The 19,855-nt window shown below is 47.9% G+C and overlaps 2 protein-coding genes across 3 annotated transcripts in view; one reads left to right on the top strand and one right to left on the bottom strand.

The window, feature by feature from the left end:
* Positions 1–49: 49 nt before the first annotated feature.
* Positions 50–5,961, top strand: DMAC2L (distal membrane arm assembly component 2 like). Its single transcript, XM_082219980.1, has 5 exons — positions 50–150; positions 2,158–2,271; positions 3,528–3,736; positions 4,647–4,818; positions 5,831–5,961. The coding sequence occupies exons 2-5, from the start codon at positions 2,165–2,167 to the stop codon at positions 5,943–5,945; spliced, it is 603 nt and encodes a 200-aa protein (XP_082076106.1). The 5' UTR covers positions 50–150; positions 2,158–2,164; the 3' UTR covers positions 5,946–5,961.
* Positions 5,962–7,914: 1,953 nt separating this feature from the next.
* Positions 7,915–19,855, bottom strand: part of CDKL1 (cyclin dependent kinase like 1) — a 30,668-nt gene continuing 18,727 nt past the window's right edge. For both annotated transcript variants that reach the window (XM_082219176.1, XM_082219177.1), the window contains exons 5-11: positions 17,835–17,907; positions 16,798–16,888; positions 16,353–16,553; positions 14,293–14,375; positions 13,437–13,493; positions 10,863–11,018; positions 7,915–8,706 (exon numbers count right to left, since the gene is read on the bottom strand). In XM_082219176.1, the coding sequence (XP_082075302.1) occupies positions 8,599–8,706; positions 10,863–11,018; positions 13,437–13,493; positions 14,293–14,375; positions 16,353–16,553; positions 16,798–16,888; positions 17,835–17,907 (769 nt within the window). In that variant the 3' untranslated portion in view covers positions 7,915–8,598. The remainder of the gene's footprint in view (positions 8,707–10,862; positions 11,019–13,436; positions 13,494–14,292; positions 14,376–16,352; positions 16,554–16,797; positions 16,889–17,834; positions 17,908–19,855) is intronic.

Raw genomic sequence — 19,855 nt, forward strand, 5'->3', positions numbered from 1 at the left:
CCGCCCCAAGAAGGAGGAGCCAGGCCCGCCCGGCCCCACGCCGACGCCGCGGCCTCCGCCTCGCCCTCGCCCCGCCGCCAGGGCCTGCAGCGCCGGGAAGGAGGAGGAAGAAGAAGGCGGCGCCCGGGGGCTCCGGGGGGAGGCGAGCAGGCAAGTGGGGGCTGCTCGTGATGCAAATGGCTGCTGTTGATGCAAGTTGTTGTTGTTGTTGCTGCTGCTGCTGCTGCCCTATGTCCTCTTTTCCCAGGGCACGCCCACCACCATGATATTATTATTATTATTATTACGTATTATTATTATTGCTATTGCTATTTTGTCTTGCCCAAGGCAGCCCAAAGCGACTTGCATCTTGCAAAGCGACCTGGGTTCAGAAACGTCGTTTCTGCAAATCGTTGTTATTGTTTATGCAAGTTGTTGTTTCTGTTGCTGCTGTTTCTATATGACGTCTTTTCCCAGGACATGTCCACCACCACCATTATATTATTATTATTGCTATTTTGTCTTGCCCAAGGCAGCCCAAAGCAACTTGCATCTTGCAAAGTGACCTGGGTACAGAAACGTTGTTTATGCAAGTTGTTGTTGTTGTTGCTACTGCCATATGCCTTCTTTTCCCAGGACACGCCCACCACCATATTATTATTATTGCTATTTTGTCTTGCCCAAGGCAGCTCAAAGCAACTTGCATCTTGCAAAAAGACCTGGGTTCAGAAACGTTGTTTTTGCAAATTGTTGGTGCTGTTGCTGCTGCCATATGCCTTCTTTTCCCAGGACACATCCACCACCATATTATTATTATTATTGCTATTTTGTCTTGCCCAAGGCAGCTCAAAGCGACTTGCATCTGGCAAAGCGGCCTAGGTTCAGAAATGTCGTTTATGCAAATGGTTGGTGTTGTTGCTGTTGCTATATGTCCTCTTTTCCCAAGACACGTCCACCACCACCATCCTGTTATTATTGCTATTGCTATTTTGTCTTGCCCAAGGCAGCTCAAAGCGACTTGCATCTGGCAAAGCGACCTGGGTTCAGAAATGTCGTCTATGCAAATGGTTGTTGTTGCTTATGCAAGTTGTTGTTGCTGTTGCTATAAGTCCTCTTTTCCCAGGACATGTCCACCACCACCATCATATTATTATTGCTATTGCTATTTTGTCTTGCCCAAGGCACCCCAAAGCGACTTGCATCTTGCAAAGCGACCTGCGTTCAGAAACGTCATTGTTTGATGTTACCCGTCGGTCTGCAGTTCGGTGCCAGATTTACGTATAAGCTAAACAAGCTATAGTTTAGGGCAGGGGTCAGCAAACGGGGCCGGTCCACTGTCCCTCAGACCTTGTGGGGGACCGGACTATATTTTGAAGGGGGGGGAATGAATGAATTCCTATGCCCCACAAATAACCCAGAGATGCATTTTAAATAAAAGCACACATTCCATTCTTTGCCTGGAGTCATATAGGATGGTAGAATTGGAAGGAACCCAAAGGGTAAATCCATACCTAGCAAATTGCAACTAGTTCCCTTTGAGATCGGTGAGATTAAGTCATTGCAAACGTCCCCCACTCATGGGCCAAGGGGAGGGGGGCAGGGAAAGGCAGCTCTCCCCCTCATAAATAAATAAAAATCAATAAAAATACATAGAAAACTGTGGTTCTGCCCCCCCCCCAAAAAAAACTAAAATCCTGGCTATGCTCATGGCCCCACTGATTTCATTAGGGCCTAAATTTTAATCTGGATCTATTCAATGTAGGAAACTTCAGCTCAGCTGCAAAAAGTACTGTTTTGTGGCATATTAAAGACTACCAGTTGTTATATTGTCGCACAAACCTGTTCTAAGCATTTAGCGAGACAACCTATGAATTTTTTGAATCCTTGAAATGAGTTATACAAATGCTGAGGATCATTATTATTAGCGTTTTATATCCCTTAATATATCTGAAGAAGTGTGCATGCACATGAAAGCTCATACCAAGAACTAACTTAGTTGGTCTTTAAGGTGCTACTGGAAGGAATTTTCTTATTTTGACTATGGCAGACCAACACGGCTACCTATCTGTAACTATATCCCTTAATAGGTCGTCTTTATTTGTCATGCTTATACCTGCCGACAAATGTTGTGTGTTCTTTGTGCGGGAATCCGCTTAACCGCCGCTGTGTCTTTTTCAGAAGCTGAATGATGCTGATTGGAGCTTTGACACGTCGGACGGGCTTATTAAAGAGGCAGCCCTGCTGGGACACAGGCAGGAGTTTTTGGGGATGGCTTAATGCTGTTTTCAACAAGTAAGTGTGCTGGCCAGAACAACTAAATCAGCTCCCACAAAGGACGCTGCGAATTGAAACCCATTTGTCTTTTAAAGCCCTCCAGGTTGGTGGCCGTCGCTGCCTACTGTGGCAGGCAGTTCCAAAGATGAACCACGTGCCGTGTGAAGAAGCCCTTTCTTCTGCCTGTCCTGGGTCTTCCAGCATTTAGCTTCATTGAATGCCCCCGAGTTCTAGCACTGAGGGAGAAGGCGAAAAACTTTTCTCCGTCTGCTTTCCCCGTGCCACACATAATTTTGTAAACTTCCATTGTGTGACTCCTTTCTTGCGTTTTCTCTTAACTGAAAACCCCCAAACGCTGCAGCCTTTCCATAGGGGAGTCCCTCCACCCCCTTAATCATTTTGCTCACCCTTTCCTGAAAAGTTTCTAACTCTACAATATCCTTTTTGAGGTGAGGCAATCGGAACTTTGCACAGTATTCCAAACATTAGGATGCCGGCAGTTTTATTTTCAATTCCTTGCCTAATGATCCCTAGATAGGGATGCGGGTGGCGCTGTGGTCTAAACCACTGAGCCTCTTGGGCTTGCCCATCAGAAGGTCGGTGGTTCGAATCCCTGCAATGGGGTGAGCTCCCTTTGCTCTGTCCCAGCTCCTGCCAACTTAGCAGTTCAAAAGCACACCAGTGCAAGTAGATAAATAGGTACCGTCTGTGGCGGGAAGGTAAACGGCATTTCCGTGCACTCTGGTTTCTGTCACAGTGTCCTGTTGCGCCAGTAGCGGTTTAGTCCTGCTGGCCACATGACCCGGAAAGCTGTCTGCGGACAAACACTGGCTCCCTTGGCCTGAAAGCAAGATGAGCATCGCAACCCCATAGTTGCCTTTGACTGGACTTAAACATCCGGGGTCCTTTACCTTTAATGATCACTAGGCATGGAATGGTCTTTTTTTACGGCTGCCACACACTGAGTTGGCATATTCATTGAGCTGTCTACTACAAATCCCAGGTCACTTGCCAGTTCAGACCCCAAAAGCATATATGTGAAATTATTGCTTGCCCTGAGTTGAATCATTTTACACTTATTTACATTACATAGGCCTAGCAGGGCCCAGTAACAGAAGGCAAAGCAAGTAAGGGGTCACCCAGCGCACCGTTAACCTGTGGCACTCACTCCCACAAGAGGTGCTAATGGCCACCCAACCTGAATGCCTTTAAAAGAGGATTGCAAAATAAAAACAAAACTCTCCTTAAAACCAGCTGCCCCTCCTTGTTTACAGGGTGGACTATGAGCGGATCCAGGCCGTGGGCCCAGACAGAGCCGCTTCGGAATGGCTCCTTCGGTGCGGGGCACTTGTGCGTTACCAAGGCTTGGACAAATGGCAGCAAGATTACAACGCACTCCCTTCGGGACCATTAGGGAAATATAAGATACAGTCAATAAATGCCACAGAATCTTGCATCATGGCCAAGGGATTCGATTATTTGGGTAAGTAGCTGAAACACTAGGGACGCGGGTGGCGCTGTGGGTTAAACCACAGAGCCTAGGACTTGATGATCAGAAGGTCAGCAGCTCAAATCCCCGCGACGGGGTGAGCTCCTGTTCCTCAGTCCCTGCTCCTGCCAACCTGGCAGTTTGAAAGCACGTCAAAGTGCAAGTAGATAAATAGGTACCGCTCTGGCGGGAAGGTAAACAGCGTTTCCGTGCGCTGCTTTGGTTCGCCAGAAGCGGCTCAGTCGTGCTGGCCACATGACCCAGAAGCTGTACACCGACTCCCTCAGCCAATAAAGCGAGATGAGTGCCGCAACCCCAGAGTCGTCGGCGACTGGACCTAACGGTCAAGGGTCCCTTTACCTTTACCTTTTAGCTGAAACACTAAGAGTTTGGCTTTGATATACCGCTTTACCACTACCCGAAGGAGACTCAAAGTGGCTAACATTCTCCTTTCCCTTCCTCCCCCACAACAAACCCTCTGTGAGGTGAGTGGGGCTGAGAGACTTCAAAGAAGTGTGACTGGCCCAAGGTCACCCAGCAGCTGCAGGTGGAGGAGCGGAGACGCGAACCCGGTTCCCCAGATTACGAGACTACCGCTCTTAACTGCTACACCACCCTGGCTCTAACCAGCTTGGTCCATCAATATTCCCAATATGCCACACACCCCTGTCCACCAGCACTCACAAAAAATTGAAATGTACACAACTGGTCCAAAAAGGTTGTTGAAATCTGGTTTAGATCATTGCCTGCTTATACAGGTCGCACTGAGGAACATAGACCCAGCCCTTTCTCAGGTGGTGAAGTCTCCACAAGGAGATTTTATCACTTGCATGGGCAAAAACTGTAGATCTTCAGGCCGGTTGTGTGTTGCAAGTCCCCCTCCTTGACGTTCTGCCTGTTTCAGACGGCCTGGAGCACGTGGAGGAAATCCGGCTTTGCAAGTGCATGTACATCTACGATGAGTGCTTGCAGCGGCTGAGCCAGACGCCCAACCTGCAGAGAAGCCTCCTGCGCCTGTGGATCATTTCCTGCGGGAATGTCACGGACAAAGGGATCATTGCGCTGCATAAGCTCAGGTATGCATAGCCGCCAAGGGCAGCCCTGCATTTCACACTGCAAGCGTGTTTGCTGCATCATGAACCCTGTTGTTCTCGCAACCACCAACGGAAAATATAGGTGACTTACAGGAGCCCTCTCCCTGCTGCAGTTAAGCTCCAAAAATTCCTTCCTTTGGCTACCATGAAAGGCGTTTTTCCCCAAGCCAAATTGTTGGAGGGGATAAGGGAGACACACTTGCAGAGTAAAAATTTGCTCCTGCCGCATCAATTTTTTTAATTGGTGTTGGAAAACGCAACTAGGATTTTCGTCAGGGCCACGTGATGCTCTTAGAATAGAATCATAGAGTTGGAAGAGACCACAAGGGCCATTGAGTCCAACCCCCTGCCAAGCAGGAAACACCATCAGAGCACTCCTGACATATGGTTGTCAAGCCTCTGCTTAAAGACCTCCAAAGTAGGAGACTCCACCACACTCCTTGGCAGCAAATTCCACTGTCCAACAGCTCTTACTGTCAGGAAGTTCTTCCTAATATTTAGGTGGAATCTTCTTTCTTGTAGTTTGGATCCATTGCTCCGTGTCCGCTTCTCTGGAGCAGCAGAAAACCACCTTTCTCCCTCCTCTATGGGACATCCTTTTATATATTTGAACATGGCTATCATATCACCCCTTAACCTCCTCTTCTCCAGGCTAAACATGCCCAGCTCTTGGTCACGTTTTGAAAAGATGTCTATCAATATTCTGCAAATAAAAAAAACATTTTGGTCCTGCGCTACACTAAAATGTTAAAATGCTTCTTTGATTGTCCCTGAACTTTCCCACCACACTTGCCACCCTCTCCTGCCGCACCCTTTGAGAACCACTGACTTGGAGGTTATGTTACAATCAAGCAGTATATAAATTTGGTTGGACGAAAATAAAGGGCATCTGTGAATAGCGGGCTTAATGTGTGCCTGTCTTCCAGTGCAGTCAGCAGCTTTTGCTAAATTGAATATTTCTTCTTCTTCTTCTTCTTCTTCTTCTTCTTTACAGTAATCTGGAATATTTGTTTTTGAGCGACCTACCTGGGATAAAAGAGAAGGAAGCCACTGCTCAGAGCCTCCGGCAATCAATGCCAGGCTTGCAGCTAGAACTGGACTTGGATTAAAGGCATTGCCACCTCATTGGGCCTCATAGTCTTTTTAAACCTGTGGAAGTTGTGGAGGTGGAGAATTGCTCAGCCCACTGCTGTCTCTGCAGAGCCTCCGCTCTCCAGCCTCTCAAGGGAGGCCTCTGCTTTTGGGAATTCCTTAACAGGTGATGCTACAGCTTGGTCAATGCTAGGCGTGTGATATGTCCTTAAGCTACTGCCCCCCCTTCCATAAATCAAGACTACAACACCCCTGGGCCACTTTCTGAAGAGCTCTTTTGATGTTGAATATGTTAACTTTGGGTGCTAAATCCTGGAGGTTTGGGCAATCTAAGGTCAATTAGATTCCTGCAGAGAACTCTGTACTTCTTCCAGAGATTTTTTAAAGTACAAAGTCATCTTAACCCCCTGTCCCCTTCTGCTTCCAGGCATGGCCAAACTTGGCCCTCCAGGTGTTTTGGGACCACAACTCCCATCATCCCCAGCTAACAGGACCAGTGGTCAGGGATGATGGGAATTGTAGTCCCAAAACATCTGGAGGGCCAAGTTTGGCTATGCCTGGCTTAGACAAACCAAAAATATTTGCTTTGATGCTCTCGCATCATCAAGGAGATTATGGCAATTTACAGAGTAACGTAAGCGGGATAGGTGGGGTGGAAATGAACTAGAAACAACTCAGAGTAATATGCAGTTTACTGTTTCCTACGCAAGCGTTACAGACATTGGTTTATACCAGGCAAAATCTGGTAGTCGTTTGCCAGAAACATGGCATAGCAAAACTTGGCTACAGCTTCTATGGAGCAGCTCCGATACCAGCGGATTTTGCAGAGGGCTGATCTTGCAAGCACAACACATAGGTACACATTTCTTCCAGCTGGACCTGTCTGTTGGAGAGGGTGTCGTTGCCAAGGCAGCCATGACACTCTCCTTACGTACGACCGCAGCCCTGGAAGAAGAAACCCCCTAATCACAGTCTGCCTTTTGCAGATGAGGCAGGAGCGAGGCCTGAAGGAGAAGGTGAATTCTACCCATCCATTCAAATGAATCTAGATCAGGGGTCGGCAACCTAAGGCCCGGGGGCCGGATGCAGCCCAATTGCCTTCTCAATCCAGCCCGCAGACGGTCAAGGAATCAGTGTGTTTTTACATGAGTAGAATGTGTGATTTTATTTAAAATGGATCTCTGGGTTATTTGTGGGGCATAGGAATTTGTTCATTATTATTTTTTTCAAAATCTAGTCTGGCCCCCCACAAGGTCTGAGGGACAGTGGACCGGCCCCCTGCTGAAAAGGTTCGCTGACCCTTGATCTAGGTCACCAGGAAAAGAGAATTTTGCATTTGTTCCCTGAACCAGCATACGTGATACCTGGTCGCTATATACAGCCCAAAATTGTGTCTATTCACAGTCAGATTTCTTTTTTGTTGTTGCTTCTTCTCCATTCAAGGATACTAAAGAAATAACAAAGTAGGGCTTTCCAAGTAAGCATGCAGCTGGGATGGTAAAATCTGTGGCTCGCCAGATGTTGGGGCCACAACTGCCAAGACCCCCGGCTGTTGGCCAGTCTGCGTAGAGCTGATGGGAGTTTCTGAACGTCCAGAGGACCAGTGTGTTTCCATCAGAGTTTCTGCAGCAAGGACTGGGCAAAGCAGTGTTTCTCCAGGAGATGGAAAATAGAAGGGCCACATCCTGCTTGGGTCTGCACAGTACCAGACACTACAAGAACTGAAGGATTTGCAGGGCAAAGTTAGTTGAAGGGCATAACATTGGGAGTGTCGGATCACCATGTGGGCAACAGAGCATCTCTAGGGTCCAGCAGGAAATTCACAATAATAAATACAAGCATGACTAATTGTATAATTTCTAAACTATAGAATTCGAAAGTCAGGGTTCCCCCCCCCCCCGGTCCTATTAATGTGCGATAACGTGTCTCCATCTCTTGCAACCGAATCCTATATTTCGGCAAACATGCTTGCTTATTCCATGGAGGTTTCATTTAAACCCAGGTTATTATTATTTTTAGGAAGTATCATATTCAAAGAGACAAACAGAAATTTACACGTTTAAAAGCAGAGGAAAGACGTTGATTTCTAACCACCCTGCTGGGAGATCTGTGTTTGAGGCAAGATTTCACAGAATCGGAGCTCTTTGCATCTTTGACTGCGTCTTGCAGGATCAACCAGCCTGAGCTATTAACTACAAATACACATGAGAACGGAAGTTCTCCCTCCTTTGACACCATGGGATTTTGTGAATTAAATGTATTTGGCATAGCTGGATCCCACCCCCTACCCCCCGCTTCCACTCCCATCTGCTCCCAAACAGGCAGAAGAGTTTTCCGCCCCCCCCCCACAGTACACATGATGAGCTCTTGAGAACCGCAAACTGATGCAATCACAATTATCCTGCCCCCCAACCCACCCCCCCAAAGTCCTAAATAGATGCATTTTCTGCCGAGTCACATGAAGTTCCAGACCTTCAGCTGACTCTCTTGTCTCTCGGAGCAGAGATTTTCTTTCTAAAGCTTTGCCATTCTTAACACGGTAATTTCACGGCTCGCTCCATTGTGCACCAACAGAATAATATCCGTTCAAGCTCACTTCAAGGCTGGGAATGCGCTGAGGCTGTCCGCAGTAAATCCGGCTTAGCCATGACACCCACACTTAATTTTTTTTTAGATGTTTGGGAAGCGGTAGTTCAGTTTCCTTGTGCTGCAATAGTACTTCTTGTTATCCAAAGCAGGTAGAATGTTGCTGCTGGTTAACTGGGGCAGGTACTGTAACTAAGAAGAGAGAATAAAGAGTAACTTGCAGGCAGCTGACCATCCACTTTTCAGTTTAGCAAAGGACAACAATGCAAACTGTTCTGAAAATGACACAAAGGGGAACGGGCAGCTGGGGGCTGGATCCACCCTTTTTTGGTGGTGCTTGTTTTGAATTTATTTTTTAAAGAAAAATATCTGTATACCACTATACATAAAAAAATCAAAGTGGTCTACGACAATAGAACCATTCAATAAAACCATATACCGTAACTAAAAAGGTGGCAAGATGCATTATTGTAGAAAGATGCATTATTAAACACAGGCCTGACAAAATAGAAAAATTTCCAGTAGGTGTTCAACGTTTGGCACAGAAGACACCTGCTTAATAATAAAAATGTATGTTCATTTGAAGATCACAGGCTAGCTTACAACTTAAAAGCACAAGATACAGTGGTGCCTCGCAAGACGAAAAGAATCCGTTCTGTGATTCTCTTCGTCTAGCGGTTTTTTCGTCTTGCGAAGCAAGCCCATTGACAGATTAGCGGATTAGCGCTATTAGCGGCTTTTAGCGGCTTATCTGCTGAGCGGATCAGCTGATAAGCGGCTTAGCGGCTTAGAAAAAGGGGGGAGGAAAAAAACCAGCAGGAACTCGCAAGACATTGTCGTCTTGCGAAGCAAGCCCATAGGAGATTCGTTTTGCAAAGCACCTCCAAAACGGAAAACTCTTTCGTCTAGCGAGTTTTCCGTCTTGCGAGGCATTCGTCTTGCGGGGCACCACTGTACATAGCATAATATCACGAAAGCGATAGCTTCCAAGACACATTTAAAAGGCCATACGTTGTTTGATCAGCCAAAGGCTTGTTTGAAGATTGCTTTCTCCTGGCCCCTGAATTGTCCTCGGCTGAGTCTCTGTTGTTGGCAAGGAGTTTCACAGGACTGGGTCAATAACTAAAGGCTCCGTTTATTGTTGTTGTGAAATGAGCCTCACCAACGTGGGGAATGACCAAAGGAGCTCCTGTGGAAGAGCTCATGGATCAAGCTGGGATAGAAGGGTTCAGGCAATCCCTGCAGGATCCGGGCCCCAAGTTTGTAAATTTGAATCAAAGAATTGGGACGTACCACAAGGGTTATCTAGTCTAGACCCAGTCCTGCTGACCTCTGGCACCACCCATGCCGGTAAAAGTATCACTATAGTTTTGAGGTTGGGACCCCCCTAAACCCTAGAAATTAATAAATTGCAGATTTTGATTATTTGGGATATGAAGGGAGAAATGCCAGCTGCAGAGGAATTCCTGGGCTATCCTGTGCAAAAGGACCTGGCCAAGCTACAGCCATTAAGAAACCGCCACGTCTTCAATTCTCCAAAGGTGCACAGGCAATAATAATAATAATAATAATAATAATTACTATTATTATTTATTTATACCCTGCCCATCTGGCTGGGTTTCCCCAGCCACTCTGGGCGGCTTCCAACAAAAGATTAAAAATACATTAAAACATCAGTCATTAAAAACTTCCCTAAACAGGGATGGCTTCAGATGGCTTCTAAAAATCTGGTAATTGTTTTTCTCTTTGACATCTGGTGGGAGGGCGTTCCACAGGGCGGGTGCCACCACCGTGAAGTCCCTCTGCCCGGTTCCCTGTAGCTTTTCCTCTCGCAACGAGGGAACCGCCAGAAGGCCCTCGGAGCTGGACCTCAGTGTCCAGGCAGAACGATGGGGGTGGAGACGCTCCTTCAGGTATACTGGGCCGAGGCCATTTAGAGTTTTAAAGGTCGGCACCAACACTTTGAACTGTGCTCAGAAACGTACTGGGAGCCAATGTAGGTCTCTCAGGACCGGTGTTATGTGGTCTCGGTGGCCACTCCCAGTCCCTAGTCTAGCTGCCGCATTCTGGATTAGTTGTAGTTTCCAGGTCACCTTCAAAGGTAGCCCCACGTAGAGCGCATTGCAGTAGTCCAAGTGGGAGATAACCAGAGCATGCACCACTCTGGCGAGACAGTCTGCGGGCAGGGAGGGTCTCATCCTGCATACCAGATGGAGCTGAGGGTCAAGACATCTGGGGGTCCTGTGCAGGGCTCAGCAGGGACTTGGGTGGCCTGCAACAGGAGGGTGTTCCTGGCCGTCGTGCAATTTGATCCCTGAGACCCCTGAAATATCTGAGCAGCCTCTTACCCCGGGGATGTGCTTCCGCGTGGGCCGGTTTGGCTTCCGCGTGAGGGATCTCTCTCGCTCCCTCCCCAGCTCAACCTCTCGGACGCTGTCGAAGTAGGGGTGCTGCAGGAGTTGCTCACAAGTAAGCCTTTCCGCAGGATCCATGTGGAGGCAGCCCTGTGATAAGGGAAAAAAGCACAGAGTCTGGAGGATGCAGACACAAACCAAGCGTAGCTCAGTGGCAACAGTGCCTGCTCCCCCGCACAGAAGGTTCTGGGTTCAATTCCAGCCTGGGACTGTTGGCTGCCTGAATTCCCAGGCATTGCTGAGGCAGATGGACTAATCACATCTGCCAATACAGTGGTGCCCCGCAAGCCGAACACCTCGCGAGACGAAAAACTCGCAAGACGAAAGGTTTTTTCGTTTTCGAGTTGCTTCACAAGACGAATTTCCCTATGGGCTTGCTTCGCAAAACGAAGCTTGCCCCCGCACCCCGGACCTCTTTTGAAGCAAGGGGCAGTGGGGAGAAGATCGCTTCTCCCTGTTGCCAGCCCCGCAATCTCCGGGGACAGAGGGGAAGGCGCGCGCGCCTTCCCCTCTCTCCCCGGACCCCTTTTGAACCAAGGGGCGGCAACGGGCAGAAGCGATTCTCCCCGCTGCCCCTTCCCTTGCTTTAAAACAGGTCCCCTCTGTCCCCGGACGGTCTCCATAGGAACGCATTGATTGATTTTCAATGCATTCCTATGGGAAACCGTGCTCCACAAGACGAAAAACTCGCAAGAAGAAAAAACTTGCAGAACGAATTAATTTCGTCTTGCGAGGCACCACTGTATAAGGCAGCTTCCTATGTTAAGAATGTAAGAACAGCCCTGCAGGGTCAGACCAGTGGCCCACCACCTGAAATCCTGATCTCACCTTGGCCCACCAGGTGTCACAATGGTATAATAAACAAAAATCTGCCCTTATTCCCTTATGGGGGACACAAGAGCCCTGATAGAGTCCTTTGGAGGTTCTCCATCGGTCAGAGAAAATAACAGAGGCCAAGCAGAGAACATTGAGGAGCAAAGCAGCTCGTGAGCTTGATCTTTATTGAACTGTTGCAACAGGGTGCCTCCTTCAGAAGCAGGAGAAGGAAGAGGACCCAGAACAAAGGTGTGTCCGCCATTATATAGACATTTTTAATTGCCTGCCCTGGAGTCCAAGACCACCCCCAGAAACATCATACATATATCACAGAAGGGGTGTAGCCCAAGACCACCCCCCAGATACATCATACCTACATCACAGAAAAGGCCGTCTACAACAGAAATCTGAGTGCATTGTTTATCTCCTATCTGGCATTTTACCTGTTAATGGTTACTTGACTGGATACCCTGGGGAGCCTGGCCAGTCTTTTGTAATGACAAATACTTAGTTCCTGAGCCAGGTCACAGCCTCACACCCTATTCATACACAGACATACCCATGAAACAGGATTTGTGAACATACAATGGGGAGCCTTTTCCATTTTCCTTCGACCTTGCAGAGAAATATATGAGGTCAATTTGGGAGGGACAAAATGGTTTCAGGACTTTTTCTGTGGGGTTTTCAGAAATGTGGTTTAGATATGCAGTTATGAACATATATACAGTGGTACCCCGCAAGACGAACGCCTCGCGAGACGAAAAACTTGCAAAACGAAAGGTTTTTTCGTTTTCGAGTTGCCTCGCAAGACGAATTTCCCTATGGGCTTGCTTCGCAAAACGAAGCTTGCCTCGGGGACAGCGGGTCTTCTCTTTTGAAGCAAGGGGCGGCGGGGAGATCGCTTCTCCCCACCGCCCCTTACTTCAAAAGAGGTCCGGGGGCAGCGGGAAGCGCTTCCTGCTGCCCCCGGACCTCTTTTGAAGCAAGCGGCTGCGGGGAGATCGCTTCTCTCCGCAGCCGCTTGCTTCAAAAGAGGTCCGGGGGCTGCGGTGTACAAATGTAGAGAACACCTGGAGACGAGTGGTATAAGAATCTCAAGGTACTTTAAGAATGAAGCACCTCCAATTCCACTTATCCCCCATATTGTAAATTTGCCAAAAACTCAATATGAGATTGATCAACAGCAGTACTTAGTGGGCATAGAATGTGAGCTGACTTTGGGGGAGAAGGGAGAGGGAAATTGGGAGATGATTGAAATGGAGCGGCCGAGCAGAAACACTCCGCTCTGTGAATGCTTCGTTGCAAGTTCCACTTGTTTACTCCCCTTTCCTGGTTTGCTTATATAAAAAAGAAATGGGAAAAAGACTGCTGAGGGCTTGGTCAATCATCAACTTAATTGCAAGCTGGCAGCGGAACTGGCGTGCAAAGCAGCGAGTTCCAAATGGCCCTCTCCAATGAGCGTTAGGCAAACGAAATGGAAATGGATGGTTAAACTTGCTAAACTGGGTTTCGGTAAAGAAGGTTAAGCAGGTATGAAGGCAAAAGAGCCGTCTCAAAATGCTAGTGCATTTTAATGTGGATGGTAAGCCTGAAATCTCGTCCTGCTGTTGGGGACGGAACCTGGGACTTTCTGTATGCAAAGCAGCCTGTAGAAGCCTGGCCCAGCCTCAAAAAACCACGGTATGTGCTCACCTTCATGAGTCCGAGGGCCGAGTAGGAAATGCCTGGGAATTTCATTTCTAGAGGCTCCTGGGGGGAAAGGAGGACAAAATAATGAGCTTCATTGGCTTAGACGTTCCCTCCCCCCTTTCATGTTTTTTTCCCACTTCAAAAAACCTGAATAATAATAATAATACCGTATTTTTTGCTCTATAAGACTCACTTTTCCCCTCCTAAAAAGTACGGGGAAATGTGTGTGCGTCTTATGGAGTGAATGCAGGCTGCGCAGCTATCCCAGAAGCCAGAACAGCAAGAGGGATTGCTGCTTTCACTGTGCAGCGATCCCTCTTGCTGTTCTGGCTTCTGAAATTCAGATATTTTTTTTCTTGTTTTCCTCCTCCAAAAACTAGGTGCGTCTTGTGGACTGGTGCGTCTTATAGAGCGAAAAATATGGTAATAATAACTTTATTTATATCCCGCCCTCCCCAGCCAAAGCCGGGCTCAGAGCGGCTATAGTTCTATATTTGAAGAAGAACTCGCTCCCTGGGCAGGTCAGAAAGCAGACGCGCCCATCTTGCCCCTTTGGACCTGCAGACCTTCAATTTTCTTCTCCGTTTCCAAGAGTGTTCCTTCCCTCCCAACCACTGAAATGCGGGCGCAGATGTCCCAATTGCCAGCGTCTACGTGTCTCCGAAACCACATCCAGGAGCCAGCCATTCCATTGAGCTGGTCGCTAGTTCCCAGACAATGGGCCTCATCTCCAAGCAGCCGAAAACAAAAAAGCAATCCTTTGCCTGGAGACCCAAAAAGGCCTTAAAAACCTAGGAAGCGGAGGAGCCTCCTGTGTCTTGTTTGCAACAGGACTTGTGCAAGGCGGGGGCTTTCTCACCATGCTTTCTGGGTCTGGAACTCTCACCCCGCTGAAGAACTGGTTTGTGCTGAAGACTTGCTGGTGCCTGGGAATGAGGTCACCTTTGGAGAAGAAGGAAATCGAATCACACTCAAATCCGCATTTGTTCTGCATTTGTAATATCTCAGTCTTTTAGTGTGGCACTAACACACACAAGGACACAAATATTGAATTAATGTTATTGGGCAAATATTGGCCACAGCTTTATTGATTACAGAATGTGAGCAGCATTGGCTTAGGCATTGAATGGACCTGACTATATCTGACAGCTGCCCGATGTGCAGGGAGTCCGGTAAGGGTCAACCACCGGAAGGTGGAGCCCCGTCGATGCAGACCAACTCGAGCTCCCCCTGATGTTCCCGTCGGGGTCATGTCAAGGCCCTAGCCCCCAACAGGGCTTCGGACAAGATCCACACCCCCGGATTCCTTGAACGGAATACCCTCCAGCTTGGAGGGGTAGTTGATGGCCACACCTCCCCTCCCCCATCACAAGGTCAAACAATGCCTAACCACAACCCCAACAAAGTTGTGACCATTGCTACGAGGCAGGCGAAATCCAAATGGACTGTGCCAATTTGCCAAGTGGAAAAATTCGTACCAGGCCCCTCAATGGCGACCAACCAAGGTCCATAGCAAGGCCAATGACTAAAACCTGCAAAATAGGGAAGGAGGGTGGGAGATTGAGGAAGCGAGCCATAGAATAAGCCCTCCAGCTTGCACCTCTAATTAAATGGCCCTGGCCACGCCCCCTGGCCAGCTGATTGGCTGGCCGGTTGCTGACGTGGCCAAGATCCCCCGGGCAACACGGGACTACGTCCCCTACCCCCGGAGGAGAGTGGGTGGCCACACGGTCCACCACAACTCCTCCCCATTGCTGTGCTGATGTCCTTGGATGGAAGAAGCCACCTCTGACCTCCAACTCAATTCCCACATTAGCCTGCACTGTGAAAACCCAAATGCTAAGGCAGTGATCACAAAGAAGACCTTGGCAGCCTGCTGAAGAGGGAAGGAGGCTGGGTTCTCCATCTTCCATGGTTGTCTTACACTTCCATGCACCCTTTCCAACAGTCTTCTCCCTGGCCAACCTGTCTCTCTCAAAACAGCGTGCAAGTCCTGTGCCTTATAGTGGGGGTTGTGCAGGAGATATTCCAAATGGGCCATGCGGGGAACACCTCAGGCTGCATTCCCATGGCAGTGTATTTCGGGCCCACTGTCAATGGAAGTCTACTCAATAGTGATCCAGAGTAGATTTCACTGTATAGTTAGCAGAGTAAAAACTTGAACACATTGCAGGATTCCCCCAAAATAGACCAGAGGCAATTTCATCCAGCAGAGCTTTTACTGCTACTGAAGGCAAATGAGCATAATGGTCACAAATCCAATACATTCAGGACTGGCACTGTCCCTAAGAAATCCAGTTGCAGCAGACTTAACAAACTTACAGTTACTTAACTTATAATAAGTCTAAACCTTAACACTCAGCATACTGCCAGAAAAGAGAGACAGAAAGAGAAAGTGAAACTCCGGCTCCTTCTGGCCTTACTTTTATAAAGAGAGAAGAGAACCAGTTTTAACCAGCTGTACTCAGTTTCTCTGAAGGTATATAACCCAAACAATCATGAACTTTCTGCCTGCTTCTCTCACACAGAGAAGCTTCCGGAACCCTCTTGAATTAAGTAGAATAGGAAAGATCTCTACACATCAGATCAATACTTTCTGCACTAAGAAATGCAAACTGACACTCACGATCATCCCCTCCGTGTTACGTTTCGCATGACGCGTGAGCTTTCACACGTCATAAAACCCTCTTCTGGAGCCATAGTGGAATATAATGCAGGTTTAGTTCTCATTTCTGGGTTATTTGCTTCCGGCGAAAATCCATTTGCAAATGGAAACGAAGGCCATAATTGCATTTTATTCCGCTATAGTTCCACTACCTTCCACGGCAATTACCACGGAGAGGAGAGTGAGACAGATTGTAGCCAGCTGCAGTCAAGAAAAACGCCTCTCTGTTTCCTTGGCACCTCTCAAGGACTTACCCAACGTCCTTCTGATCAGGTAAAGCTGGTCCACATCCGATTTCCCCGGCCACAGAGGGATCCCAGACAGCAGCTCTGCAAAGACGCAGCCGATGGCCCAGACGTCCACGGGGGGGCCGTACTGTGTGTCCCCCACCAGCAACTCAGGAGACCGGTACCACCGAGTGGCCACGTAGTCTGTGTAGTAATCGCTGGGCCCAGCTGGATAAGGGAGGGTGGGAGCAGGAGATGAGAATCACACACAAAAGGTGATCTATCCAACAATCGCCCCGGAAGGGTCAAGCTCGCCAGAGGAGCTCCTCCCTTTCCTGATATATTCCTCCTTTGCTGAATTTTATTAATACATTCCAAGGATTATATAGGAAAAATAGATGCAGGGAGAGCCATGCCCAGTCGCTTAGCAGATAGAGAGACAGAAATGGTAGCAATAAATAAAGGCACTTACTGAGGATGCGAGCAAAGCCAAAGTCACAGAGTTTGATGACAAAATGCTTGGTTATGAGGATGTTCTCTGGTTTCACGTCTCTGTGGATGCACTGGAAACAAAGGAAGAGCTGTCAATGTGACAAGTAGAAAGCTAGAGGCTTCACCTTATTTAAAATTGGGGGTGGCAAATGGGGACCCCAGTTAGGATCTGGCCCTTGATGCAATCTGGGCCTGTCTATTATTATTATTATTATTATTATTATTATTATTATTATTATTATGTTGAAAAGCCCACATTTATTTGTAGGGGGAAGGAAGAAAAATGGTAATAAACAGAAACATTCCACACTGTAATAGTTTCCCCCCCTGTAACTAACATATGAGAAAAGTATTTATTTATAGAGGCAGTCTGTACTGCCATATCATAAAATATCAAGGTGGTGTACAATATTCAAAGAATCTTAAGTTTTGTTCTCCACATTCCCAGAACAGTTTGTGGTTGTTGTTTTAAACAACCACAACACCATCCTCATGAGAATTCATCAGCATTCTGGTGTGGGTTTCTAATATACACAAGTTTGTAAGCAATTCTGTCCAACAAGCTAAGTTTTGCAAAGCAATTCCCCCCCAAAACAACGCACTTTTGCATGCTTTTTAAAATAATGTGTGCATTTTTATGAAGGCTTTCTCCTAGTATCTGCATTTCGCACAAAATACTTGGCTACACTGCAAGGTTTCAGAGAAGTGCAAAGTTCAAAGGGCACCTGCTTCCGTCTGCGAATTGTTTTGGAATGTGTGACTTAGGTAACCCCCCCCCCCTTTAAATGCAAAGCGCCAACTTTCTCCCCCTATCCCTAGCAGGCCCCACCCCTTTCTTCTCCCTTCCTTCGCACCCCAGGGGGCTGCAAGCGGGTGGGCAGGCTGCTCTTGCCAGAGGTCCGATCTGATCGCTTGCAGAGTGACGCCAGCACTGGCAGCCAAAGGAAACAGGGTTAGGGAGGACAGATGGTAGGGGAAATGGAATTGCAGGTCGGTTGTGCTGACAGCAAGACTTACGTTGTGCTTGTGGCAAAAGTTCACTGCCTGGAGGGTCTGCCAAGTGATGCTTTTCACAAGGTGCTCCGGGACTCTGCAAAGAGAATTAAAAAGAAGAGAAGGAGGAGAGAGCTTGAAATTCCACAACCGCTTGACACAAGTCCATCAGCAAAGGGAAGGGATGGTGACAGGTTGTATTCCTGCACTGGGGTTCTGTTGTTTAGCCGTTTAGTCGTGTCCGACTCCTGTCTTCCACTGCCTCCCACAGTTTGGTCAAACTCATGCTGGTTGCTTCGAGAACACTGTCCAACCATCTCGACCTCTGTCGTCCCCTTCTCCTTGTGCCCTCCATCTTTCCCAGGGAGTCTTCTCTTCTCATGAGGTGGCCAAAGTCTTGGAGCCTCAGCTTCAGGATCTGTCCTTCCAGGGAGCACTCAGGGCTGATTTCCTTCAGAATGGAGAGGTTGGATCTTTTTGCAGTCCATGGGCCTCTCAAGAGTCTCCTCCAGCACCATAATTCAAAAGCATCAATTCTCCGGCGATCAGCCTTCTTGATGGTCCAGCTCTCACTTCCATACATCACTACTGGGAAAACCAGAGCTTTAACTATATGGAGCTTTGTTGGCAAGGTGATGTCTCTGCTTTTTGGTCAAAACTCTCCACTATGACCTGTCCATCTTGGGTGGCCCTGCACGACATAGCTCATAGCTTCTCTGAGTCATTCAAGCCCCTTCGCCACGACAAGGCAGTGATCCATGAAGGAGTATTTTATGTTACTTAACATAATGCACAGACCCACTCAACAACAACAGCAGCAAAACACCTCTAAGCAGGAACCTGAAATACCTGCGATGAGCCATGCTGGATCAGGCCCCAGGCCCATCAAGTCCCGCATCATGTTCTCCTAGTGGCCAACCAGATGTCTATTATGGGAAACCCACAAGCAGGATTCAAGCGTCTCCACCTCCATCGTTCAGCCCGGACACTGAGGTCCAGCTCCGAGGGCCTTCTGGCGGTTCCCTCCCTGCGAGAAGCCAAGTTACAGGGAACCAGGCAGAGGGCCTTCTTGGTAGTGGTGCCCTCCCTGTGGAACGCCCTCCCACCAGATGTCAAAGAGAACAACAACTACCAGACTTTTAGAAGACATCTGAAGGCAGCCCTGTTCAGGGAAGCTTTTAATGTTTGATGTATCACAGTATTTTAATATTCTTTTGGAAGCCGCCCAGAGTGGCTGGGGAAGCCCAGCCAGATGGGCGGGGTATAAATAATAAATTATTATTATTATTATTATTATTATTATTATTATTATTATTATTATTATTGTTATTAGCACAAGAGGCATCTTCCCCTTCCTGGGTTCCTGGCATCTGGCATTCGGAACCATTGCTGCCTTTGACTGTGGAGGGAGAGCCTAGCCATTGTGGCTAGTAGCCACTCACTGAACATGTGCTCATGTGCGTTGGAAATAAACAGAGCTGTCTTGCGCAATGTGCAACGAACCTTTGGAACTCCCTGCTACAGGACCTGCGGTTTCCAGAAACTGGTATTCAAATGCATTGCTGCCCCAAGTATGGAGCTTGAGCCGAGCCATCGTAGCTAATAGCTATCAATAGCCTTTTTCTGCTCCATAAATTTCCCTAATTCTCTTTTTTAAAGCCTTCTAGGTTAGTGGCCAGGAGTGACTCCTGTGGCAGTGAGTTCCATAGTTTAACTATGCACCAAACCCCCCGGTATCTCTCCAGGTAAGTTTGGGGCAAAAGTTAGTCGACAACACTGAGCTAGGTGGACAAAGAGTCTGGCTTTGTATAACGCAGCATCCTCTGTTCACACAGAGAGATTGGCCATAATTTCATAGAATCATAGAATCATAGAGTTGGAAGAGACCCCAAGGGCCATCGAGTCCAACCCCCTGCCAAGCAGGAAACACCATCAGAGCACTCCTGACATATGGTTGTCAAGCCTCTGCTTAAAGACCTCCAAAGTAGGAGACGCCACCACACTCCTTGGCAGCAAATTCCACTGTCAAACAGCTCTTACTGTCA

The sequence above is a fragment of the Podarcis vaucheri genome (genome assembly GCF_965113315.1).
Source record: "Podarcis vaucheri genome assembly, chromosome: 1".
Lineage (NCBI taxonomy): Eukaryota > Metazoa > Chordata > Lepidosauria > Squamata > Lacertidae > Podarcis > Podarcis vaucheri.